Source organism: Fundulus heteroclitus, chromosome 4 (assembly GCF_011125445.2).
Source record: "Fundulus heteroclitus isolate FHET01 chromosome 4, MU-UCD_Fhet_4.1, whole genome shotgun sequence".
In the NCBI taxonomy this organism is placed as follows: domain Eukaryota; kingdom Metazoa; phylum Chordata; class Actinopteri; order Cyprinodontiformes; family Fundulidae; genus Fundulus; species Fundulus heteroclitus.
The window spans coordinates 32,047,933-32,075,181 of NC_046364.1; the positions used below are offsets into that span (position 1 = coordinate 32,047,933).

A 27,249-nucleotide genomic window follows, 5' to 3' on the forward strand; every position below is an offset into this window, starting at 1 on the left:
CTAAGCACTTCTTAACACCAAATTATTTTGTTGGTTTTCTTCCAGAAACAAGTAACTTTGCTGTTTCTTCTGGTTTAGTCTTTTTTTCCCTAGCCCTTTGCATGTAATTTATACAATATTGTAAATACAATGTAAGCTGACCTAACATTTAGACTTGTATTTGTCTTTTATTACAGTTGGAGTGAAAGTAAATCCCAAAGGCAGAGGGGAGTCAGACGTACAGAAGAATAAAATTTGTGGTACGCAGAATAAAAAAAATAAAAAATTTACAATGAAATACAAATTGCACATATTAATATTAATTACAGGGTTTTTGCTTTCATTGCAGATTGTTCTTTCACATTTTCATATTGAATTAATTACATTGTCTCTTAGTATGCAGGAGTGTTTAAAAGGATTTTCCACAGAGGAATGAATACTGACAGTGTAGCAGTGAAAGTTTCTTATTTGGGTCACTGCTCGGTAAAAGCGGACTTCTACAGAATGGTTCTGCAAAGTGCAAGTGGCTCAATAAGGCCTAAATAAACTGGTGGAAACATTAAACCACGTGAACCACATTTTAAGTTGAAAGAACAATTTCGAAGTCAATCTTCAGTTAGAAAAGCCCAGCAATAAGAGATAAACACCAGAGGGAAAGATCATATCGTGAGATTCGTGCAAGAATACTGCAATATCTTTGTTTGAAGTGAGTCATGGCTTGGAGTAAATGTGTGAATCAGGCAGGCGTATAGACTGACCCTTCAATCGTGAGGGAACCAGAGGCTCAATATGTCGTGTTACCTTCTTTTAGGACCTGTCAAAGCTTATTTTTCCTGATTTCTTTTTTTTCTTTTTTTTTTTGTCTTTTATACCTTTTGTTCTTTATCTACTTATTTCCCAGTTCCAGCAGATGTCTTCTCTCCAAACTCTGAGTGGAGTGGTTTCTACGAATATTTAGGGAAGAGACAGACCACCACGTTTGCAGTTACTGGCTTCAATGCTACCAGTGGCAGAGTGAACGTCACATTGCTGGAGACCAGCGGAGTGTCGATCAGACTGTCAGGTAAAAGAGAAAAACTTAGGCTCTTCAGAAAATGTTGTTTAGGTCTCTTGAAGGAAGGACAGAAACTGAGTTAAAACACCAATTTTTATGAGCTAGATTGCAATGCTTAAATTCATACAAGCCTGTTGGAGACATATATCTCATAAAATATCAATGAGAATATGGTTACTTCAATCCCAATAAATTGAGGAACATATGCAGCGATAGTGAGTGAATGGAAAAATCCCTGTTTTGTGTAATAACACCTAATTTGTTGTCAGTGAGACTCTAGAAATGAAACATTTACAGGCTTTAAATTCAGAGTAAACAACACGTGGACAACTTCCCCTGAAGGTGAAGGAAAGCAAGTAAATCAAACCCCACTTTGCTGCTCCGGGTTTTTAAAGCTATTCAAACTCCTTCATTGCACAGAGCATTCATGAATACAGTTTCAGTGGTATGTGGTTGTTTCATTTTCACTGCAGGTAAAAGAAAGCTGAAAAATAAGGAAGAAGTCCGGTTATATGTTTTGGAATTCATACAAAAGCTTTAAACACAGAAAATACAAAAGTAAAGTCAAAACTAAACATCAGATGATAATTTTAGAGCAATTACCGTTCCAGTGTAATTAAGTAGCTAAATCACGAAAAGGATGACACGAAGTGACCTCTAAAGTCTAAATTGCTTAAATCCCCAAGGGTATAAATAAATCTAATTTTGATTGTTGGGAACAACAATGTAGGTGACAGTCACTTAGTAATTATAGCTGTTAAAATAGGGAGTTTTCCTTAGTGCTGTGCAAAAGTCTTGAGTCATCCCATATTGTTTGTGTTTTAATTATAAGCAGACATATTTTCTTGTAACTTTTCAAGGTTGGCTTTAATCAACAAGTATTTTTAGCTTCTAAAGATCCTTTTCTAATTCATTAATTTTGTTTTACATGTTTATGGTTACCTCATCTCCTGGGTCGCACCTAAACATTTTCAGATTTTTTACTTTTGGTTAAGCCATTTAGCTAACTCTGAAGTATAAATCCTTCAAAGACTAACCTAAACTTAAGGGATTAACCATTGTTTTGTCAACATGTAACAAAGACCCTCTTTTAAGTTAGAAAAACTCTTTTACTTGCAGCCACACACAAAGACTCGGTTTATTCTTCTTTAATTAGTTATATCTATGAAAAGTACCAATTCAACTGAAATAAAATGGCACTGGGATGGAATGGAAACAACAGAGGGATTGCCATAGAGCTATTAGTTAAAAACATGCCATGCAAGTAGATTATCTCTTAAAGAATAATGCTTTCCTTGGCTCATTTGTCAGGCATTTCCTGGTTTTTTTATTGATCCATAAAATATGTGATCCTGTTCATCTGTTTTGGGTAGTTTTTTTGCTCTGACACTTCTTTGAAAGATTACATAGAAGTCTGTAAGCAAAATATAAAGAATGTATTTGTTATTTAAGACTTTTCCATGCTCAGTTTAGTATTTTTATGTGGGCCTGCAGATAAACTAACAAAGCAAAATAAAAGCAAGCAACAATCTTATAAATAAAGACTAACTCTTATCACATTACTTTCCAACAGCACACAATGTGAGCTCAAATTTCACAGATTATACTTTGGGTTTGAGCCCTCTGGCATAGGTGTGGATACAAAAATGGCTTTGTTCTGAGAAAAAAATTTCTTTATGGTTCTGAGGAAAACAATTTACTCGTGTTTTTTTTTTTAAAGTACTCAAATTTCTCAAAATTATCATGTAACAAAAGAGAGAAATATGTCTTTTCAGGTGTTTATTTACAAGTCAAGGTCTACAAATATGGGTTATGGTGGGTTTTCTTATAAATTAGCTGTACTTGTCCTGTCATGTTGACAATCAGCAGCATTTTGTGTTTACACTGTATTTACACAGAGACATGTAGCTGAAGGCTAAATGTCATGTTTTCCTCTCATATTGCATTCTGTGCTTTTTGAGGTAAAGAGAGAATGATCATTTCAAATGTCAAGGTGGCTCCTTTTCTCTGTCTGTCACGAGCAAATCTGTTTGCCTACCACCTGCCTGCCTATCTGCATTTGCCTCTCCTGGCAAACTCCTCTGTTTTGACAAGTTTCAACAAAAATCAGAAGATAATGTGGCTTTTATTTTTGCAAGATTCAAGATTAGTGAAGCTGTTTTCAATCTGAATCTCAACAATCTGAATCTCCACTTCTGTCTTCATAGGTACCTATAAGTCAGAGGAAAACCAGCTTCTGCTGAAGGTCTACCAGGTGAAGGGGCCAACAGAGTATTACTACAGCAAGTTTAAAAATGACAACTGGGCCATGGATGGATATGTAAGCAAATGCTTCTTTTATCAAAGACACACACATGACATCCATCAAATGTAGCACTATAATAAGTTAGGTTTTTCAAAGTGAAAGTCTGATTAGAAGGTTACAGCACTTACTGTGTTATTTTTGAAGGTGTTTGATTTCAATTTAAGAAGAAAAATAGACAAAAGTTTCAGACTGTAAGGAGGTTGCAGGAACATTGAGATCCTCCAAGTGATTGTTAGGATTGTTGTCGCCTGTTATTTGCTTAAAAAGATATTTACTATTGCATTATAGATCCCGGTGTTAGTCTGTAAGGTTGCTTATTCTGCCTAAGGTTGGTATTCTCAATTTACCATAAAGTTTATTTCCAGTGTAAGTAACTTTTCCAGGGACCAGGGTTGTTTTCTGTTGGTATTCTTTGACCCCTGTCATTTCCACCCCAGGAACAAGGAACAAATCAGAATATCCAGAAAACCCTGTAGTATAAATTAAGCTTTGTGATGGGAGGCTGATTGACATTTCTCACAGGAGGAGTATCCATAGTACATTTGGTTATCTCTCAGTTTAAAGTCCTCTACAACTCATATTTGCAATTATCTGTAAATTATACATCAGGAGTCATTGGAATTTTTGTTTGCAAACAGCAAATCTAAACGCAGTTACTCATGTTGATTATCATGCATTTAATTAAAATAATAAAGTCTGCTTACATTAGTGGGGAAAAGTAATTAAATAAAACAGGGACATCTGCTATCAGCTGTTTGTGGAGAAGGGGAGGAAACACTCTCATCAAAGTCTTTTGTTTCAAGATTTTTAGCTGTGTGAAAACACATCAAAATAATCACATGTGGAGGATTGTTTAACATTAACCAGTTTTTAGTATGACACTGAGAAGGTACACTTTGCGACACGTCACACAGGCTTCAATAATTGAATAAGTTAAAACAATTGTAATTCTCTTTTTTTGTGAAATAATGGTGTAGCTCTCCAGGTTCTAATCCTGACTGGAGTTTCTGAGGAAGTAAACACTGAAATATGTCGGTGAAATGAATAACGTTTGTTACAGTTACACCTTTCCGAATGGTTTGGGCTGACTTTGTATCATAACTTGAGGAGCTGTCGCTCCTCTGCTGTCTCGTATTGTGTGAAATTGTAGTTTTCTTCCCTCCTTTAATAAGCTCTCAGCCTCCTTTCTTCTCTAGACTGCACACTCCACGGTGCTCAGCTTGAATGTCGGATGGTTTGTCGTTAGGGTGAACCTAATTTTGTATGTGTGATGATTCGTATGTGTTTGTTTCGCTTACCATTCATGAAATTATGATATACTGGGTCCCATTCTTCTTCTTCTCTCTGAAACTGTGATTTTAGTTTAAATGCTTGTGTAATCAGTTCTTATTATTCTGAGCCAGCTATCATCAAAATAGGAAAGAGAATCAGCTTTGCATTGTTACAAAAAGGAAAACAACAACAACACATGAACCTTCATGCAGTTAATGTGTTCTAGTGATGTGATCATGTTAAGAAACCAATTAAACACATTCCAGTTCAATTCAAATCCCCTAGATTAAGATTCATTTCCCCCTTTGGGTTTGGACACATTGCTCAGCTTCGTCTCAGGAACAGCTCACTTCCACATTACCCACAGAGCCATCTTCAAAAGATGGTAAAGCTTAGCTGGTAATGAAATTACTATAGAAGAATATAAATATCCTTTACTGTCCCACAGTGGGGAAATGTAAACGTAACAGCCTCAAAGTGAAAGACTGAAAATAAAAACAGAAGGGTATATATTTGAATTGAATGTTCAATTCACAGACCTCAGTATAGGCATTCACTTACCCACCAAACGCTATAAAAACAAAGACAACAAAGCAACAGCTATGTCCAACCAATGGTAATAGTGTCATTAGTTTGTAATAAATAAATGGTTATTGCATAATTGTATATGTCGGAGATAACTTCACAACTCCAATCATATTGTCCACAAAATGTCAAATATGGCCACACGTATGACAACAAGTCCTCCATATGCCTATTCATAACCCAAAGAGGGACAGTAAGGTTTCTGCAATATTTTTTTTTTCTGCAATTATATTAAATTAGTTGTTTGAAGCTTCTTGATCACATATATGATTTGCAAATGTTTCAAATTTTACATAATCAGTGTACTTCTCTCTGTGGCCTTTTAAAATCTACTGTTTACTCTAAATCTCTGCCGCACCTAAAACTGTAATTTAACTTCTACTGCGATTTACAAAAGCTGTACGAAACAAAATTTCATTCTGTACGCACTTTGTGCATACCGAATGACAAATAAAGTTGTCTAAGTCTAAGTATGTGTGTTCATGTAATGCCTCAGCTGGCATCGGCACATATAGACCCACAGTGGTGCTCGAGTACTTGGCCTTTTGCCATGATTAAAAAAGGGCTCTTTCAGCTGAAGCCCATTTTTTCGTCATTCATCAATACTGAAATAAAAAATTCCCCCCCGCCCCACAATCGGTTTTGATATTTGGTGGGCATTTATTTGGGTTCTTGTGAGAATTGTGCACCAGCCTGATCCATGGCGTGCCCAACCCCCCACCCTTCGTCCTCACTACACTCCCCGTCCACCAGCCAAACCGCTGCAGCAATCACACTTATCCTCTGATCCGTAACATTAGAAAGACTGGTAATATCATTGTTTGTGGAATCCCCAACATCCACAGAACTAAACATCTTAGCGCTGGTGAGAGCATTACGGGGGTTCTGGTCTTAGATTTCCCTAGAAAAAAAGGGGGCATCACACCTGCTGAAAATGCTCACCTTTTAATACAAAGAGCATCCATGCATAACGCATAGCTTACAAGTTTTGTACTCATGGAATCCACAATATGACACTGTTGTACAGCTTTTTACTGACGTTTGTGGCATTTAATGACGAGAGAGAGGACGAGAAATACAGACCAATGCAGCAGACAGACAGGCAGAGAATTTAAAGTTTTACAAATCAGACCAGTTCACTGGTTTGGTTTTATTTACAATTTTAATTATTTTGATGTGAAAGCCTGAAGGAAAAAAAGCTTGTCCACAAACATTATGTGGGATAATGTCAAGTAGCTCTCACAATAATGTGTTGAAATAGAAACAAACACACAATATTTTATAATTACAGCATTCTGGTCAAAACTGTGTTTTGTGTAGAAAGAAAGTCACCTTAAGTCAAGGAGTTCTTTTCGTGCAAACACTTATATACTTCAACAGTTAAGAAATCATTTTGCCTGGATATTGATATTACAAACTAATGTTTGTAGAAGGCTGACTAATCTATGTTGTAGAGCAGTATACAAAAAATATGAATACATTTGAAAATGTTACTTAGCTGTTGGATTTTTATCAGCAGAATACAGTAATATGGCTTCTGTTAACATTTTATTTTATAGAGAATATCAGATGCTTTCTTTTACTTGATTTAATCAGAGCAGATTCTAACAAGTTAGAATGTTTTTGAGGATTATTTAAAATATTGTGTGGATTTTAAAATCATGCAAAATAAGGCCATGTTCACTCTAAATTTGTGTGTTATCTTTTTATTAATTAACTCTGATGATTTGAGTTGCCCTATCTGATCAGACATCTATTGATTGCAATAAGAAAACTAAAAGTAAATTATTTATATATATATATATATATATATATATACCCCTGTTCTAACCAAAATGTCTGTGCGCACACCTGACAATCAGAGTAGAAAAATAGGTGCAATTTCATTTTGTGAAGCTAAGGCATTACATTTCATCCATCCATCCTTCTATTGTCCGTGTAGGGTTGTAGGCAGAAGGTTGGTGGGGGCGGGGGGATCGGGATGGGGCGGCTGGTGGTTGTTGGGTGAGAGGCGGGGTGCACCCTGGACCAGTCATCAGTCCATCACAGGACATTGCATTTCTTGATGAAATATGACTGCTGAGTAGTATTACACTTCTTTGTGATGACAAAAAATGGGGGGGGGATTCTAAATTCTCACTTTACTGGTTGCTGTGGAGAGAGCAATTGCCTTTCTGTCATAGAGGCAGCAGTTAATGATTGAATGTACCTTCTTGTCACCATGAGTGGCCCAGGCATGCTGGCGAGACTTCCAGGAACTTAATCTTCTCACCAAGCAATTGTTCCGGCATGTAACTCTGCACGCCTCAAACTTGGGTCTCAGTTATTATTGAGTTATTGTGACATTTAACTTTGTACCTTTATACATTTTCTGTGGTTTACATATATTGTCTTATCTGTATTTAGTGTTTGGATGTAATCACTCATTCAAAGTAACTTTCTATTTACCTGATACCAAGGAAAGAAAAACAGAAAGTTAGATTTTCATTGGTGATAATTGAAGCTAGGTAGCTGGATGCTTTAGAGTGGCTATAGGAAGGGGTGGGAGCAGATGAAAAGTTAAGAGGAAAGTGAAGTTGAAACCATACTATGAATGACTTTTTTGGAGAACAACAGTTTTTAATTTAGAATGTCAAGGCTTTTGTTGTTGTTTTACATTTTTATTACCAAAACAGATCATGGGAAGAAAGGACTCATAAGGGTGGAATTATATATTTATTTTCAATTATTTAAGCCCAAGCAGAAACAAGTAGCTCAATCTATAATGCTTGACAACATGCACAAAATATGTTTCCTGTTTTAGGTGAATTAGGTAATATTATCTGAATTTGCTAAATGCCAGAATAATGAGAGGAAGATATTTTAAAGATGTTTTCTTTACTTTGTTCATAGTTTCGCATACATTCTTAGTATTTAGTAGAATTTTCTAATGATTTGTATGACCTGGGTTAAATGTTTTGGGGGCTCTTCTGATGGTTTTGCTGGTATTTTGGCCCATTATGTCACTTATGGAGGAATGTCTTCTTCCTATCTCAGTGGCTTTTCAGCCCATGTTGGTATGGGACATATTTCACTGTAAATAACAACACGTTCCTACCATCTTCAACCAGCATCTTCACATGGTCTTTTGTTTTTGTTCTGGGGTATTATGTACATTTCATACCAAAACACATTCATCTAGGAGACACAGAACCCATCTGTTTACAGACCTGTACGAGGGCTGGACATTCCCATGCTGTTTATACTTGATTATAATTGTTTGAATTGATTAACTTGCCATCTTTAGGCATCTGGAAATTACATCTAACGATGAAACAGACTTCTGAAGACCCACAGTTTTGCTTTCTGGTATCTTGGGTGACTTATTTAGATTGTTTCATTATTTTAAACCAGAAAGCTGATTGGTTGACTTGTGCCCTAAAAGACATCTACAGGTGTGCCTTAATTTAACTCAAATCTTATCATCATCTTCATTACAGCTTAACCGTCTGAAACAGTTAAAAGACACAGGAATGTTATTTAATGTTAGCTTCTGGATTTGAACACAATTATAAAGAAACACTTGTCTTGTTATTCTTAAACTAAGCATATAAAAATGATATATTGTAATCCTAAAAAACCTAAAACAGGAAACCTTTACTGTAAGTTAAGAGCGATGGGAAACATATATGTTGTTAGTGTGTTACAACTGTAAAACATAAAAATCAATATTAAACTGCCTTTTTATACATATAAGGTGTATAAACTGTATTATTAGAGTGATTAGATTGTTTTTTAACACATATTTGAACACATTTTAAAATTAATTTACCCGTCTGTCCAATATGTTTCTTTTCAAACCACTCGCTCACCAGCCTTTTAAAACTCACACGTATGTAGAGTTGCTTCAGGTTTGAAAATGTAATACTAAACCACTCTATTCTAATTTAATAGACGAGAATAGAAATCTCCTTTATAGTCCCATAGTGGGGAAATTCAGGTGCACCAGTAGCAAAGTGAATGATAAATGGACGCATTTAAATACACACAAAGGTAATATATATATATATATATATATATATATATATATATATATATATATATATATATATATATATATATATATATATATATATATATATATAAGAAACTTTACACTAAGGGCAAATGTACAACATTAGAAGAACATTATTGTACTGTTATTAAAAACAGCCTCCACAGATTGAGAAAGCAAATAATCCTGTATTTGGTATATGTTTTTTTTTTTTTTATGTTTTTAACACATTTTACTATGATCTGAACCCTGCCTTCCTTTTCAGGTCACAGCAGAGTCTGACCAGAAGACCTTTGTCTACCAGGGACACATTCACAGTAAAGATTTTGGCAAGTTCTCTCTGACGAGGCAAGGTGGGTCTGCTTGGCCGCAACAACAGAATTTTTTCTTAACACCATGCAAGCAAACGAGGACTCAAAGTAACTTATTTAAGATTTTGTAGACTGGGATACATTCAATTAAGAACAAACCTACCAACAGGACTATACTGAACAGAAATGTTATGAAGCATGTTCTGAATCAAGTGTTTAGGAACACATGTAATGTATGTATTGGTTTATCTCTATGTGACTCTAGGTCCTGTAACCACAGCGATGAATCCATCAAACCCGTACACCAACAGCAGCTCTGTGGCAGCAGCCATTTTAGTTCCCTTCTTTGCCCTCATCCTCTCTGGGTTTGCCTTCTACCTCTACAAGCACAGGTAAGCTATACTCTCAATGTCAATCCTTCAGAAAAAAAACAGACAAGCAGCAGAGCAGAATACAAAACAGCTGTTTGTCCTCTACTTCTGTAAACACCTGCCAAAAGTGCTGGATGTGATTCCTGAGCCTGTTTCTATGAAAATATTTTTAGTTTTTAATTTACTCATTCATTCTTGGGTTCCGTCTTATTTTTTAATTTACAGCTACATTGTGCTTTTCTTTTATAGCTTTTTCGTGGCTCTCCTATTATTGTATAGTTTATAGAAACTGACCATTTTTAAACAAAAGACTGGATATAGTTTTGAAATTTAGTCAAAATAATTTATTATTATTGTTTCCTTTTAAAGTTGTAAGTAAGGGTATGTTCATATCAATGCGTTAAGGATTTTCAAACACATGTGTTTGATCCAAAGGAAAACATTGATACATATAAATTCTGGAAAAATTCAGGAGTATTTAAATTATCAAAAAAAATTGAATCTTTGTTTTGAGTAGAAGCTGTACAATTCAGATAGAATCATAATTTCTGAGCACATCAGACTTGCTTTACATTACTGTCAACTATATAGAAGTACATCTTCATAAATTATATAATCAAATTGTTAATTTATTTTAGTAAATTAATTCAAAAAGTGAAACTTGAAAATATAATCTTTTCAAGAATAGTGATATATTTATTTTCTTTTTTTCCAGCAATGTTGACGATCTTGGCTTATACCCTATGAAAACCCAAAATTAGAATTTTAAATAAGATCAGTAAACAAGTAATTTTAATACAAAACCTTTGGCCTACTTAGAAGTAAGTCCATTAAATATGAGTTGGATATCTCCCAGTACTGTTTTCAACAGACAAACTCAGTATTCTGATCCTGTTGTTGAAAAATGCTTAAAAAATACAATAACATGCCTCACATTCCTACTCTTGTCATCTGAAATGATTTGAGTCACAAACCATATGTCATCACTACATCACTCCCTTGACCTGGTATGAACTTATATAAGTCAACTAATGCTGTAATGAGATTTCAACCTCCCTTGCCACATCAGTCTTTTCACAAAACACATGTTGATGGCTAAATGGTGCCTTAATTATGCCTTTAAGTGTTTTGTGAAAGGGAATTCTGACACCACCTGATCTCAACAAATCATTCATGTCTCCCAAATTCTTGAATGGGCTTTCCCTCAAAGTTCTCTTAAGGCTTTAGTACACCTGTTCCTTAGGCTTCTTTGTCTACTTTTCTTTTTTCCTCCCACCCAACTTTCCCTTAAAAATACAAAGAGGCAGCACTCTGTGAACAGACAACTTTTTTAGCACTATACTCTTATGGCTCACCCTCCTTGTGGGTAGTGTCAAGGACTGCCTGCTGAGCACCATAGTTTACATTACTCTTTTTAACATATGTTTTATTGGTTTTATTTCATATACTATTTGAAATATAGGAGTATCTTTTTTAAATTGAATTATTGAGATAAATTATATACTTGTTATATACTATATTAAGGTGCACCTGTATTTTCAGTTGCACATTTATACATGATTGAAACTACTGAGTCTTTGTTTTACACATTTGTGCCAGTTGGAGTCTGCAGTTCAAACTGATGTACATTAAAGCTGATGGTTGTATGCAGGACATTGTCTGCTGACACAGATGACAATGAGAGACCAAAAAACACCTGGGGGCCTGGCGGCAGGTAAGACTGGCACCTGTCATCCGTCTGGCTGTAACAGCAACCAGACCTCCGCCCGCCGCCACATCCTCCGTCAAATTTCCCATCCCTTGTTTTTAGTTTGCAAACTGTTCTTCATGCTGTTTAGTAAGGCTGCACAATTAAACAGGAATTCAGATTAATGTGACTTTCATTGTTTTCATTGTATTAAAGCTAAAGAAAGAATATTGGGACTCCTTCCATCAGCTAAATGCAACTGGAACAATGTTTTTACTCAGAAAAGAACAGGAACAAATAATGTCAAGTTTTTCTTTAAAGCAGTGCAGCCCTACTGTGTGCAAACAGCAACCATTAAAAGCTTTTTGAAATACTTTTTTTTTCTTTGATCTCATTGTCATCTTTCTGTCAGCATGATGTCATCAAGGAAAATCTTTAAATTGTAAATTAATCAGTTTACCCTTATGCTTTGATACACTCGTGCATTCAAAAGCTTGCTAATTCTGTATCCAGTATGAAGCCTTGCATTCATTTATAGTTTTAATTTGTTTTAGCATCTGCACCATTACAATGGTAAGCCAACTGAAATAAAAATGAATACTTCATATGCTGATCGAAAGTGGTTACTTAATGAGAAAGTAAGGGGTTTGTATGTGTGTGTGGACTGCAGTTTTTTCCTGCTATGACCCATTTGTCTATATAGTATCTACAATAATGCCAAAGCAATTATGTATGCCATTTTTCATTCTCCTGATAAAATGAAAGTTTTGCACCTACAGCCATGGCCGGCGCAGTGATTCAGGCTACTGCCATGCAGGGCGGTCCACGCTGGGTGTTGATGTGTGCAGTTTTGTAAAGTAATGGCTTGAACATGTAGGGTGGGCTTAGTGGCTCCCCAGGGTTGGATTTCCACCACTGCTCACACACACACACACACACACACACACACACACACACATACACACACACACACACACACACACACACACTCTTAATGAGGTCAGAATCAAACAGCGGCAGCACTCCTCGCTGCAAATAGTTCCACAGGGTGTAGAACTAAGTGATTAAATCTAACTGGATTATAGGGAACTGATTATCTAAAAATGTAATCTCCGACAAACAGATAAATCAGGAAAGTGTATTTGTCTGTTATATGTTCAGTTAGACCTCCGTATAAAATCTTTGAAAAATCCCCATTAAGGCATGCTGATTGATTTAAAAATATGTTTGCATTTCAAACTACAACCATCGCAAATTTCAAGCTCATATAAACTATTTAACTGTGGTATATTTTGTCATTGCTTCGACAATTTCCCCTTGCAATATCTTAAATTTTTACTTGTACCTTCTTTAATCTAAAATAAAAATCATCGCTCTAAATCAGCTTGTTTAAAAATGTGTCTGACAGGAACGTTGATTAAATTTACTTGTTATTTCTGAGATTTCTAGAATTGTTTTTTATGGGAGAAAGCTATGAGTTATACTTTTAAACCTATGTCCCTCATTTGAGACTGGCTATGGGGCATTGGATTGTCTGGTTATTCCTGAACTAATGTATATCCCTGTGAACTCCTGTGAAATTGAAGGAGTGCAGTGCAAGTCAACACAGTAACTATAGCATGCAATCATTAGAGCAACCCTGGTTAATGTGAGCAAGTTACTTAAACGTGACCTGGGTTCTTATGCATTGGCCATAGAACATTTTGCAATTCAATCGTTGACACTTTAACATTAAAGACTAGACTAACATCTACTAGCATTAACAATACAACAGACATACTGATTTCACTTACCCAACTAAAACCCTTCTCCTCATTTTTAAATCACATTCCAACCTTTGCAATAATTTTACAAATCTATATCCCCAGTTAGCAGTAGATTTGATTTCGATGTTAAGGCTGCATGTAGACTTCACTTTAACATAACTCAATGCTACATCTATATCTAGCCCTTGTATAAACCAAGTTAAATGTTCAGTTTTAAAAGTGGGCTAAGTTTAGACACCCAGAAAGGATGAGGTAAAACTTCAAGATCAATTAATTTGATTCAGTATGAATGACTTTCAACATGCTTACAGTCATGATATTGCAGTCATAATATGAGGAAGAAAAATCTGTATTTCAGCTTACTTGGGAACCAAACACTGAGAGAATAGTAGTAAGTATAAATGGACATGTACCATAACAACACACATTTTAATCTAAATTATTGTTGAAACAATTTTCAACGTCATAAAAAACAAATATTTACTGTACAATTGTTCCCCTTATCTATGGAACTGTTTGGATGCATTGTCTGAAATTTGTTCATTGGGTAGCCACTAAGCCTATAATGTTTTACAATACAAATTTAGATTATATATATTACAAGGAATGAGAACGTAAAGCATGGTCAAATTACTAAAATTCAATACTATGCAGTGAATGCGTGATTGTATGTTTTAAATGCTTGTTACCCTTTTGTTTCCCAATGCTTTCTTTTTCAACATATTCTACGTGTATATAACTTACATTGACAGATAAAGTGTTGGTAATGCAATGTTGCTTCTCTTATTTTCTTTAGGACCCGTCCAAAGGTCCAATTCAATGGCTACGTGGGCCATGAGAGCTCCAATGGTCAGGCATCATTTGAAAATCCAATGTATGACACCAACATGAAGCCCACAGAGGCTAAGGCAGTTCGATTTGATACCACCCTGAACACAGTCTGCACTGTGGTGTAGTCCGGCAAACCTGTCGCCTCCTGTAAAGTGGTTCATGCCACCTCCATGTGGCAGTCTGCTGAGTGGTGTAACTAAATGAGAAAGAGAACAAACCTAATATCTGGACTTGTCACCATGAGCAGCCTTTGTGTAACATGCTGGTGCCCTGCCAGCATAATCTTCACAGTAATGCAGCTCCACTCCACTTCCTTCCAGTATGACGGCATTACTCAGCTCTGGTCTGAGGGAGAAAGACAAAAAAGATAGCTGACACCAAGAAGAAAAGGCAGTAAACCATGACTTCATCAAATGACATAAAGGCTGATGTCAGGAGATTACTGCTTCAATTACAGTTGTTTTTAGGCACTGTTGTATTTCAGGCATGTACAGATGGTATAATTAGTTGAACTGCCGCTAAGAGCATGCTCATCAAGTTTCAACTTTTAAAAGGTTGCCCTTACTTCCTTGTGGAAAAGGCTCTGGAGTGAGGGTCATATAGCTCTTTAATACTGACTATAAATGAGAAGCAGTTATTTCCAATATCAGCCCACACTTCTATGTCAAATTTGCACATATAGGCTTATGAACTCCCCTGCTGCAGGCCAGATATGGGTTTGACCAACGTGAGATTTCACCCTCAGGGGAAGCACATAAACTAGTCAGCCTCACATACCCTTGCAGACCTTAGACGGATCCTGTATGTAACCTGAGTTAACAACTGGTGCTGGACCAAAATCATCCCATTGGCCTTCCATCATTCTGGATTTGCCAGAACTGAACTATTGGACACAATGAACCACTTACACCTCATATGGGTTCAACAGATTTGCATTACTTTAAAAACCAAATGCAGTGATACGATCAACCAGGCCACTTGGTTTAAAGGAAATGTAATATTAACCTGGTCAACGTTTGGTGAACAAAGCAGGGTAAGGTGAGAGTTGTAGATACGTTTGAAAATGTTTTAGCCTATTTAGAGAGCTGAACGACGAGCAGGACAATCACAAAGCTAGGTACGTTTAGTTGACAGACATTTCTTAAATGGGTTCTTGTAACTTTCAATACTTTATGACACTTTTATGCCTTTTATGAGAACACCATAGTACGCTGCAGCTGAATAGGCTAAAACATGGCAAATCAAGCCTTTCTAAACAATGTTTTCCAAAGGTTTTGAATCGACACCAAGTGTTATCCCAAGGTATATGATTATTCAGCACATCCAGATGTAACAAGAAGGTAGTGAATAACAATATGAGTCCTACACAGAGTTCCATTGTAGCAGAAGGCAGACTGGGTTGAAACATAAAACCAGTGAATTGTGTTGCCCCGTCTTCACAGACTGTGGACTGGTTTCCAGAAGCTTGTCAAACACAATCAAACATTTGTATTCCTGGACTTGCCACAATTCTGTACTTGGTGACTTAACAAGTGGAAACCTGGAGGCAATAAGCTGTCAGGATTGTCAACTGCAGCAATCAACTGTGCCCAAATCCAGGAAATGATTTGTTCTCTTGTAACTCGGGTCCGGACTATCAGCCGTGAGATGACTGATTCCTTTTCTACGCTGCACTCTCCAGCCACAAAATCCGAAATAGGATAAACTGATTTGCAGACAGACTGGCTGACTGACAGCAACTGGACAAAGGGACAAAGACAAAAAAAAAAAGTGCAGTTAGTCACTGTTGTCTGTCAAACTAACTATAAAAGAGACATGAACATGTTAGAGTGGGAACAGAGACATTAAGATGTCTCTAATTGTCTCTTCTGGCATTTTTCTTCAGTGAAGATATTGATGAACAGACTCGTATGTTCAAAATCCCAGCGGCTCATTGGGACTTCCCAAACCATAGCTGCTGGGGACGCTAAAATATAAAGTTTATATGAATCGCACAAATTTTGCACTAGTGTTATTTTATTTTATTTTTATTTTTTTGTTATTTCTTTCATTTAGGTAAAGGGAATGAAGAGAGTTTTTGGGGACAGAAATGGGTTTGCTAAAGGGGTCATTTGGAATAAAAAAAATAATTTTAACTCAAAAGCTTCTATCTTTAAAAAAGACAATATGACTAAATACAGGGTTACAGTGTGTTTGTATATACACGTTTAAATTTCTCACTCTCTGTTAGCAGGTGTTTATTTCATACCAATCATGCTAGCCAACCAGAGTCATGGGAACACTACTCAAGTTAAAATCTGAAATAGAGTGGAAATGTCAATTTTTAGCTATTTCTGAAAGCTTTTACTTGCTACAGTGTAATTGGTAGAAGAAACAACTAGAGAACATCACACTTGTTAAAAACTAGTTGCAATAATTTGCAGTTCTCTTTCTAAAGAATAGTAATTTACTGAATTAGCCATTCTTCCAAAAAATGTTGACAACTTCAAGTATTAGCTTTCAGAATGGCTATTCCTGTAACTATCTTTAAAAGTCTCACATTTCTTTCCACTACTGTTGTGTGCATCCTCTCAACACTTTACATGGTGCACACAGTCTTGTTTCAATTGCCTTTTCAGAGAGCACAGTTTGTCTTTAGTTTTAAAAGCGTTCAGTGGTGAAACAAGTTCATAAGGAAGGCCAAATGCACACATTTAGGGTTGTCAAAAATATTATATAATTTATGAAATACCTCATCAGCAGAAACTGAATTAAATCCTTCTTTATAAATGCTGGTATATCACTGTAACAAATACACAAGCTTAAGGAAGGCAAACTTGCCCCACCCTTATTTCCGGGAAATTTAAGTCAAAATGTTGCTCTGACAGCCAGAAGTCTGTAAGACCCAAGAAAATTAATCAGTTTCAAACACCAAGCTTGTTATTTCTTGCAGTGTTTCCTCAAAACACTTTTATATTTTTGAACGATGCTGCACTTGGTTTAGGTAACAGATTTAACTGCTTTCAGTGTCTGTCCATTGTTGTTTGCAGGGCTTGTTTCATGCCTCACACACAGCATTCTGAAATTATTTTTTACACATCCACCATTTGCTTTAAAGCCTCGTGTTTCGCTTTAGTGTTTTCCATGTTTTTGTAACCACTATCCACAGCACATCTACTAAAACATCCCATAAAGTTGTGTTCATGCGTACATAGAATAAGGACATGCAAATAGGAGAGCTTCCAACAGACAAAATTATATTCTCTACCTAATGTGCAATATTTCTTGCAGAGGCCAGTTTTATTGAAAGTAGCTGATTTTTCTGAAGAACCCATATATCCAAAAAGTCTGCATGAGAACATTGTCAAAACTGTGGTTTTCAGCTCATTTACTGGAAAATGACTTTGTCCAAGACCGGAAGGCTTCACATAAAATGCAGAAAAACAATAATGATTGTGTTTGAAACCATAAATACATGCTATTGTTTTATGTAAAACAACCATTGTCATGCAACGATAGGGGGTGGGGGGGGGGGGTGAAGAGCAGCACAGTTCAGCAAGGTAGATGACATATTCAGTATTTTGATGCAGGAATAAATAAGACATCTGTAAACAACAGTGGAGTGTCTGCTCCCAGCCATGAGCTACATCTCTTCTTTCTTTTTTTTAATTGCTAGAGAGCTTTCTGTGCTTCTGGTTTTAATTGATTTGATTAATTCAGCGTAGATTTCCTATGGAGTCAAGAGTGCATAATAGAGCCTGAAAATTAGAGGTTGGTTTCCAAAACCGTATTAAAAGGTCTAGTTTTATAATTACAGACAGGGATCTGATCTCCTAGTGTGCCTGAAAGAGAAAATTTAGACTGTTTTGTTTATTCAGGCATGTCACAATGTAACTGCTCTACAGAGGTTAGATCTGGCATCCCCCATGCCCACAAAACTACAGCAGAATGCAAAATGTGATTTTGCACAGATGCTGAGCTTCCTGCGCAACTGTCAAGTCTTTATAATATTTCTATAAGCGCACTTGAAAGCACGCTGAGCTCAATTTTCTGAGTGTCAGAACAGGATATTCCACCCACTAACGTTTCAATATTTCCCCTGATAACCAGGTCTGTAGTGACGGATGTCGTTTGCCATTTGACTTCATTTTGTTATAAAAACACAGTTCCCTAACAGATTTCCTGGTGCATTCCTAAATGGAACGTGTGCCCAGTTACCTCTAAAGATGTGCCCGAGTGAGACGGAAGTCTGAACAGAAAAGCAAGTGAGACCATAGACACATCAAGAGATTGTAGAAATCCCACTGTGGGTTAACACTAAGAGCCATTCTAACTGAGTATATATTTTCATCTTTACAAAATGTTCCCAATACTGTTAGGTTCAAATTATTCAAACCCCTGGTGGATTTACAATTAAAGTTATTTTTGTTCATCCAAACAGTTTGTTTCTGATAACAAAAAAAAAAATCACTGCTGACTCTGAAAATAAAATTAGAAAAGTTATGATTTTTTAAATGGGACTGGGACAAAAGACTTATCTCTGAGGAATTCCACAGATGATAGTGTAACTACTGGATTTGGATTTTCCAAAGACATTTATTCTTTCCAGCTTGTGAGCTTGTGAGAATATGAACCACTTTAGAACAGTGTGACTATTCCAATGATGTGATGGAGCTGGTTTATGAGGAACGTGTGGTCAATGGTGTCGGAAGCTGCAGACAAATCAAGGAGGATGAGGATGAAGGGTGAATCGGTATCTACTTCCATCATCAGGTTATACTTGACTTTGACCAGTGCTGTTTTGGTGCTGTGCAGAGACTAGGGATGGGGCAGATCCAGTATCAGTATTGGGCTTCAATACCAAAGTTTTTTACGTTGGTATTCTGATCCAACCCGAGGTTATTTCTGATCCTTAAGCTGCGTCTGTGCTTTAATGTTTTCTGCCAGAAAGTCTCCAGAGTCTCTGGTAGCTCAGGCGGCAGGAATCACACCTGGAGTCATTCAAAACACAAGGTAAACGTGACAGCTATCATCATCATGAGGTTACTGTAAATGTTTACACTCAACATTGATAGTAACTCCCCTATTGCATTGTTTATAACATTTGAAAGCCTATGATTTGTTGTCAGTATACTCTATGTGCCGAAGCAACCCTTTAAATTTGATTTGGGGCAGAGAGCGTTAGATAATAATAATAATCTGTTTTTTGTTTTCCACTTTACATGTGGTTTACATATCTCAAATTGCTACAATTAAGAGGGTAAAGAAGACAAAACTAAAGTAGATAAAAAAAGAAGTCAGAAGTGATTAAAATATAGTTAGGTTAAAATCTTGAACAGCAGGGAAATTTTAACCTGACTCTCGCCAGATGGATTTCATTCCACAGAGATCCACACATCCATCTAGGATTGCTCCAATTTTGAGATGTATTTCAGCAAGAGGGGCCTTATCAAAAATCCTTGCATATGACTGGATAAACCACTTGTCCATCATCTTTACTGACGTGCTACTTCAACAACTCACATTGAAACCAACATAGAAGCCATTGTTTCCACTAATAAAAGCCTTCAAAGCCACTCTCTGATGTTCTTTTAAAGAATTTATATTCAGTAGATTGGACAACACTGTTGAAATAGCAGCATCAATGTTACCAGGTGACCAGATTTCTCTAATGAAAACCGGGGACATCTCTGGTTTTGCTAAGCGGGCGGGCACAGTCTCTGTCAGGGAGTTAGTTTGTTATGCCCGATCTGCTATGTTGATGAGGCGGGGAAGGCGAGTTCGGCTCAGCTCTTCTACTACACCAGGACAGTGGCAGGACAGGGTAAATACCTCTTGCTGCTTAGTTGTTTTTTTACTCTATCATGACACACCGAAATTGGGACATTTCCGGGGACAGCTTTTCCTGGGGACAGGTCATCCAAAACGGGGATTCGGGGACGTCTGGTTACCCTTGCTTCCTCGCTGCGAGCCGCCATTGTTGTCTGAATCCAAACAGATGCTTCTCTGATACGTCACATCTACGAAAATCTCACCCGGCGATCCTGATTCCAGATGGATGTGTGGAGCTCGGCAAAACTACATCCATCTGCCGAGAGTCAGTTTAGGGAAGTTTACCCTTTATGGACATCTCTCTGGGATTTCATAAATACAGTCAATTTGAAACCCCACAGTTGCATTTGTTTTCAGGATGGGATTTTTCCTGTGAACACAATTTTTCTGACTACTTTTGTGAGTTTACACCTATCCCAAGTTGTATTTCGGGATACATGCTTACATTCATACATATAATACTTGGCGGTTGAAAGGAGTTTATTACAGCCTCTTAAAAAAATCAACAATATGATGAGATTAACATTAAAGCAAAAAAGAGCTCTGGTATCGAAAAAGTATCAGTATCGGCAGATACCCAAATTCTGGTATTGGAATCTGAAGTGAAAAAATGTGGATTGGTGCATCCCTAGTTAAGACCGGAAACCAGATTGTTAATTTTCAAAAAGTTGCTTAGTTTTAAGGTTGTCATGTAGTTTTGCACCTACAACCTTTTCCAGAAACTTCAAAAGAAAGTGGAGGTTTGCTATGGGTTGATGGTTGGTCAAAATCTCTGGATCTAGGGTGGATTTCTTTCAGCAGTGGCTTTATTATGGCCGTTTTCAATGGACTTGTGCAGCGGACTAACTGCACAAAGGCTTGATAATGTTTGTAATCTCCAGCTGGAAGACAGGGAGGAAGAAACAGAGGGGTTGAAGCGTACCAGACTGTCGCTTAGAAGTCTGGTGGAGCAGATTGGATGAGGAGCTTAGTGCAAAGCGAATTGTGTTGATTTTTGTGCAAAGAAAGTCCAGAAATTAATTGCAGTGGTCATCTGTGGAGTTTGAGCTTGAAGTGGTATGTGGTCGGAAGAGACCATGAACTGTGGAGAAAAGCTGCTTAGAGTTTTCAGGGTTGACCAAGGCCCAGGTTTTGACCTAGAAAAAGAGTAGAGACATAGATGTGCTACCTAAGGTTAAAGGAGTCCAGTAAATTGCAAAAGTCAACCACAAAACATCAGCTTCTAATGAAATCTGACCAAAACAACATTTTGAATGCTTGTTACACAAATAGCCAAGTACTCAAGATGTTTTAAGAACATTTTAAGTAGTTTTAATTGTTAAACTTAGTGCAATTTGAAACTTAATGAATACAACAGAGTTGCCATTTCTAATGTAAAATTAATAAAAAATTTAATAGCACTAAATGAATGGACACCTGAGGTGTGTCATATAACTGTGGGGTTTAGCCCAAGACCACAGTTGCGCTTTAAATAAGTGTCAATATTTCAAGATTGGAGCTCATTTTATTTCCTTTGGAAAAAAATACCTTCATGTGTGTTTTGATCCTCTTGACATGTTTTTTTACATTAAAGACATAACAGATTATGTCATGCCGGGCCATAATATTCATACCCATTAAAGGTTTTCACATTCTGTCACATTATAACCACAAATGTCATTGTATGTTTTTGGAGTTTATGGTATAAGATACAATGTAGTGCATACAGTAAATGTGAAATGGAAAAAAAAATGGATACATGATTTTAAACATTACACATAAAATTCTGATTAGTCTGCAACATATATTCAGTTCCTCCGAGTGAATACTTTATAGAACCACCTCTCAGTGCAAAACTAACTGCAAGTTTTTGAAAGCTGAAGCAGGGAGTTCTTATAAAACTGTGGACCTAGCCTGAAAAAAACAAGCACACGATACAGGTCCCTCCTCCTTGCTCCCTGCTGCACTCCTGCCCTCCCTCCACAGCTCCTCCCCACAGCAGAACCTTGGTCTTCTTCTGTTGACCTGTCTTTCTTTTCTGAGCAGGTGTCACTCAAGGCAGTTATCCGGTGGTATTAGGTTGTTTCTCCACAGCTGCAGCAAACCGGTAAAGTTGAGCTTGAAAGACGGTACATGTTGTACGACGGGAGGTGTGAGCAGCGCGTTTACGAGTGTGATTGACACTGCTAAGACATTCCTCCTGGCACTGATTGGTTGTTTCTCAGCAGGAGCTGTGTATTTCTGCAAATGGCAGTATGGCAATTGGGAGGAGCCAGAGGAGCTTGATTTTATTTCACAGATTTTTATATTTAAGGGTTTCCTGCTGAAATGGGAAGAATACGTATTTCAGACAATGCATAATGTCCATTCCAAATTGCAGTAGAGCGCTACTTTGATTTTGAGAATATGAAATTAATTGAAGGGTATGAATACTTTTGCAAGGTGCTATACCTGTTGTGTTGATGGTCTTGTTTGTTTGATTATATCCCCAACAGTTTGGACAATTTTCTTATGCTGTATTGCAGTCCTAATTTTTCATTTGTGCAATTATAACTAATATACGTTGACCACATGGCTGTTTGTACACTAAGTGTACAAAACAAAATAATCTAATCAAACTAAAGAGATCTGTTGTCAGCAACACATTAACATGGAGAAAGTGGCTGATGCTTTTAAAGGTATACCTAAATAATATTCTTCATTTTGATGTGCCCTGTGGCACACAGATAAGTTGACAAATGGCACGTCCTTAACCGAAAGTCGCTGTCATCAAAAATGTTTTTTGTGTCTAGCATCGTGAAGCCTCCATTTTCACCCCTGTCATCTCTCACCACCATTATTATGTGCTGCTGAACTTGAAGTAGGTGCAAAAGAAAAGAAAAACATTTTTGTACAAAAATCTATTTTTTATGAAGAGATTTGTAAAAAAAAATCAAAACAGATTATTAAACATGCTGTAATTTTTATGAATAACAATGTAGGTATACAAATAAAATCTTGTTCATTAAAGTCAATGTTTTTACTGTTATACACCATGTATCCTATGGTTGAAGCTGAGTATCAAATATCAACATTCATATGATATTTTTCTTCCATCATGGCTGCTTTTACACAGGAACAAAAAAAGATTGTGAGAGCTGGAACTATATTAATCTTTTTTCCAAGTCACACCTGTGACTGAAGATATTCAGTCTAAAACATTGCTTCTGTAGCGTGGTGGGGAGGGCTGGGGTTCAATTTAATGTTTCATTTGAACATTAAAAGCTGTATTCTTACTACTGGTAATATAATGAAAAAGTAGTTTATATCAGTGATTTTTTTGCACACATATATTTTGAGAATTGATGCTTGAAACTTCATTTTTTTAAATGTTTGAAAACTTGACAGCAGATGTTTATGGTTGGAGTTTATTGAAGTATTGGTTTAAAATTATTCCAACTTTAAACCAAAATGTTCTTGTGTAACAGCAGCCCTATGTGGCAATGCCTAAAGATTATAACTGAAAGAGAATGGCTTTCAGAGGCACAACATTTTGTTAAATGAATTGGTTCCTTTACATTCAAAAATTGACCTCATATTTAAATAATAAAAAAGATCAGACACTGTTACTTTAAAACGTCAGTTTGGGATATTAAGCTCTGGTAAATTTAGGAATTAGTATCATAAAGATTTGACAACTGATTCGAATGCTCCCTTTTTAGCGTGTAAAACAACACTTGAAAGTCAGGTAAATTGCTTTGTCCTCCAACAGAATCATAAGAGAGAATAACAGTGTTGGAGTGTTGCAAAGAGTTAGATAAAAGTATGTGAATGCAGCATCACAGCCTACAGTTAAGACTCACTGTTTCTATCTATCAGATATTTTCGAGATATTATTTGAAAATAAAGTTTTTTTATACAATAACCCAAGTTGTCTTCTATAGTTTTCTTTGAGTGGCTGTCCTGTTGTTCTCTTTCCTACTACTGATCTGAGTTTACATCTTTTCTTTCTAACTGCATGTTGGTATCAACCTCAACTCCTCTTGGGCGGATACATAAAAAGAAGGCACAAATATGTGCTCAAGTGTTGCAAGTTACTATAGTAACATCCAACTAGATTTTGAATCTCTAGTTTGGAAATATTTCACACCTCTTTGAACCAACTGTACGACACCAACAATGTAATAATAATTTCCAATTATGCAATAAAATGTTTGGGACAATGACATGATGAGATGAGCCATTATATTAGCATTAAAAAATATTTTGAAAATGTAATGAAAATGTTCTACTTGTTCAATCCATTATAAAAGAGGCATCTGTTCCAAAGAAATGGTTTTAGTACATGTTGAAATCTAGCAGGCTATCTCTTAAAGTACTTTATTTTTTATTTTTAAAATAAGCCATTTTAGTTTTTGTGTTTGATTTCCTTAAACTAACTGACATCTTATTTCATAACCTGACCTATATTAAATTGGTTACAGCATCAAGGATACAGCATCAGAATGTGCTATAGGATGTTATAAATCTTAGTTACCATGGTGACCGGGCCAAGCTAAAATTCATCCACTTGTGATACCAAAAACTGTGATAATCAGCCTCGTCACGGCTGACAAAACTGATACTTTCTGAAGGTTGTAAAATGAATGATGTGAAAAATTTAATAAAAATGCCAGTCATAATTTGTATGCATTTAAAGGGGACTAATCATGCGAAATCCACTTTTTTTTGTTGAGTACTCGGACTCTTTAGGAGTGCAGTTAAGTTGAATTTAATCTCTCCAAGTGGTGAATAGATATATTTATATTCTGTTTGGGTCATACTTTTTCTTCTTATTCCCTATTATTTTTATGTTTTTTAACAATTACGTCACAGGATTTGTTGTGGAACTGTTAAACAAGGTCATGGACTTCCTTCTTAGCAATTTGACCAATTTATATTTATATTGTTGTTGCAATTTTGTAAGTCCAAGCTCAAGGATGCTAAAGCTACATACAGTATGGTTAAGTCAGAATGTTTGGTTGTTGGGTGTATTATCCCACACAATTCATTATACTGTCCTTCAGCATACTATAAAATGGCCGAACAGGGAGGAGTGGAACACGACCTGGAGGGGGGTAGGTTGTGAAATGCCAAATTTTGCATTTAAAGAGACTGTTCTTAGGTGCTCTCAGATGCCTGTGGAGTTTATTTATTTTTGGCTGCTTGCTTTTCGTCATTGAAAATTTTTAATATTGGGTTAGCTTAAAGCGTACTATATACTTCACTGGAAGCGAGACATTAGTTTTTGTTCTTGGGTTGGCAAGAAAAAGAAAAAGTTAATTTTGGCTCTGTCTTTTCGAACTTTATGATAAGCTGAGCTGCCAAACTCCTAGTAAGTTCCCTCCACTGTAGCACATCCCACAATAGGATTGTGGAGATTTTACGGACACCACAATGGCAGATACAGCAGGAAGGGAGCAGGCCATATTGAACTTTGTTATTATTTGCAATCGTTGAGGATCAATAGACAGTGAGAAAGGGGGTACAGATGGAGCCAAGCACAACCACGGGTCATGCGGAGAGCTGAAGGTACGGACACAGACAGAAATAGCTCATTGTGTCCTCTGGCGCTATTTGGAAAGACTATGAACACTGAGGGTGTGCAGTCTCGTTGGCGGCGTTGCTGTCTCAATTTCTTCTATTCAAGCGTTGCCCTGCTTGGATTGGGGAAGCGCTGCAAGTGAGTGGAAGCGGCATGTTCGACCACTTAAAACCACCGGAGTTAAACAGGATGAGAGTGTTTAGTTATGACAAATGCATGAGACATTTCCCCTTTTTTAACTTTAAACAAGCCAGAAAAAAAAATGTATGCCCAAACGTGTCGAGAACCGGCAGCGACGACTCCCACAGCAGGGCTGCAAGAACAAAATGACGTAATTTTCTGGGGGAGTGAGAACAAATTTATCGCTTCTCTCGGAGTATGTTGCAGCCTTTAGAGACATCAAGGATGTTTCTGTTTGGGATCCACTCAAGCCACACGAGAAAAAGGACTGAACTGCACACACAGAACAAAAGAGAGTGGTAAAAAATATCTATGTTTCAGAATACGTAGCATTAACCCATTTTTATCATTCGCTCCTTGAAAGGAAGTGTTCCTCCACAGTTGAGTGATGTCATAAAAGTCTAAAAGCATGAGTGGACCAGTGTTTTTCCTCTTTTGCCACAGCCACCTCTGCATTGGAGGGGACATGCATGTGAATGTTTTGATCTCTCTGAGAAGATAAAAGATATGATATGGGGAAATTTGGGCCTGACAGTGGCAAAGACAGAGTTACGCACAGGTTGCAGTAGTGAAAAAACAAGCTAATTTAAACTAAAGCAACAGAGGATTAGCTTTTTCAAAAATGCCAAAAAAGTTAAATACCAGAGTAAATATCGCACAATTGTTTATAATACAGCATACTTGGGCAAAAAATATTAAATATTTGCCACTCTTAACTTATATATATATATAAGTTAAGAGTGGCAAACAGTGAGGAAAAAAGAACACCAGCCTATTTACGGAACAATATGAAATATGCATATTAATAATATGGTGGTACAGCAACACTTTGAGGTAGCTAAAGCATGTGCAAGTGTATCTTAGCATCTCAGAGACAGTGTAAGCTATTCATGATCATGTCAGAACCTGTGCCACCATTAGCATGTTGTAAATAGTTAATGAGTCTGTTGTGAGCAGCAAAGATTATAAATTCTAACAGCAGCTGGGAGAATGACCTGCGGAAGTCCTCCTTCGAGCATCTGGTAGTAGTTAATAAATCAGGATAAAACCATTTAAATATTGTTAATTTCATTGTGCTTTGCCTTGTTATGGGTAAAATATTCACCGTGAACCACTCACCTGTAGGTATCAGCACAATGATGACAGGTAAAAAGTCACTTTACTCCTGGAATATGAACTTATTCAGTTTCTTCTGTGATTTGTCTTACTCTCCTCTCAGTAACCTACACAAACATATATCTGTATAGTCCTTAGAAACAGACAAGATGGTGACTGTTTGTCCCAGGTGTTGATGCTTAGGCCCGCTAATAATAAGACTAGTGTGACCATATTTTTTTGCAAAAAGGGGACATTTGGCCTAGTTGTGAAACACTGTAACTATACTCCATTTACTTGAAAAAGAATTAGAATTTTAATGTCTCCTCTTTGTTGTTAGAAGTAATGGTTAAACAACAAACTTCTTAAGTCAACAAGTGTGAAAATTACTGTAAATTTGTTGGAAACAATAGAAATAATGAATCTT

At 36.6% G+C, this 27,249-nt stretch overlaps 1 protein-coding gene across 1 annotated transcript in view; it reads left to right on the top strand.

Annotated features, from left to right (window-relative positions):
* The window catches only part of LOC105919706 (CUB and sushi domain-containing protein 1), a 201,299-nt gene extending 181,169 nt beyond the window's left edge, over window positions 1–20,130 (top strand). Inside the window, exons 59-64 of the mRNA XM_036136395.1 lie at window positions 177–239; window positions 881–1,042; window positions 3,241–3,353; window positions 9,494–9,581; window positions 9,805–9,931; window positions 14,160–20,130. Coding sequence (XP_035992288.1) covers window positions 177–239; window positions 881–1,042; window positions 3,241–3,353; window positions 9,494–9,581; window positions 9,805–9,931; window positions 14,160–14,319 — 713 coding nt within the window. The 3' untranslated portion in view covers window positions 14,320–20,130. The remainder of the gene's footprint in view (window positions 1–176; window positions 240–880; window positions 1,043–3,240; window positions 3,354–9,493; window positions 9,582–9,804; window positions 9,932–14,159) is intronic.
* Window positions 20,131–27,249: the final 7,119 nt, after the last annotated feature.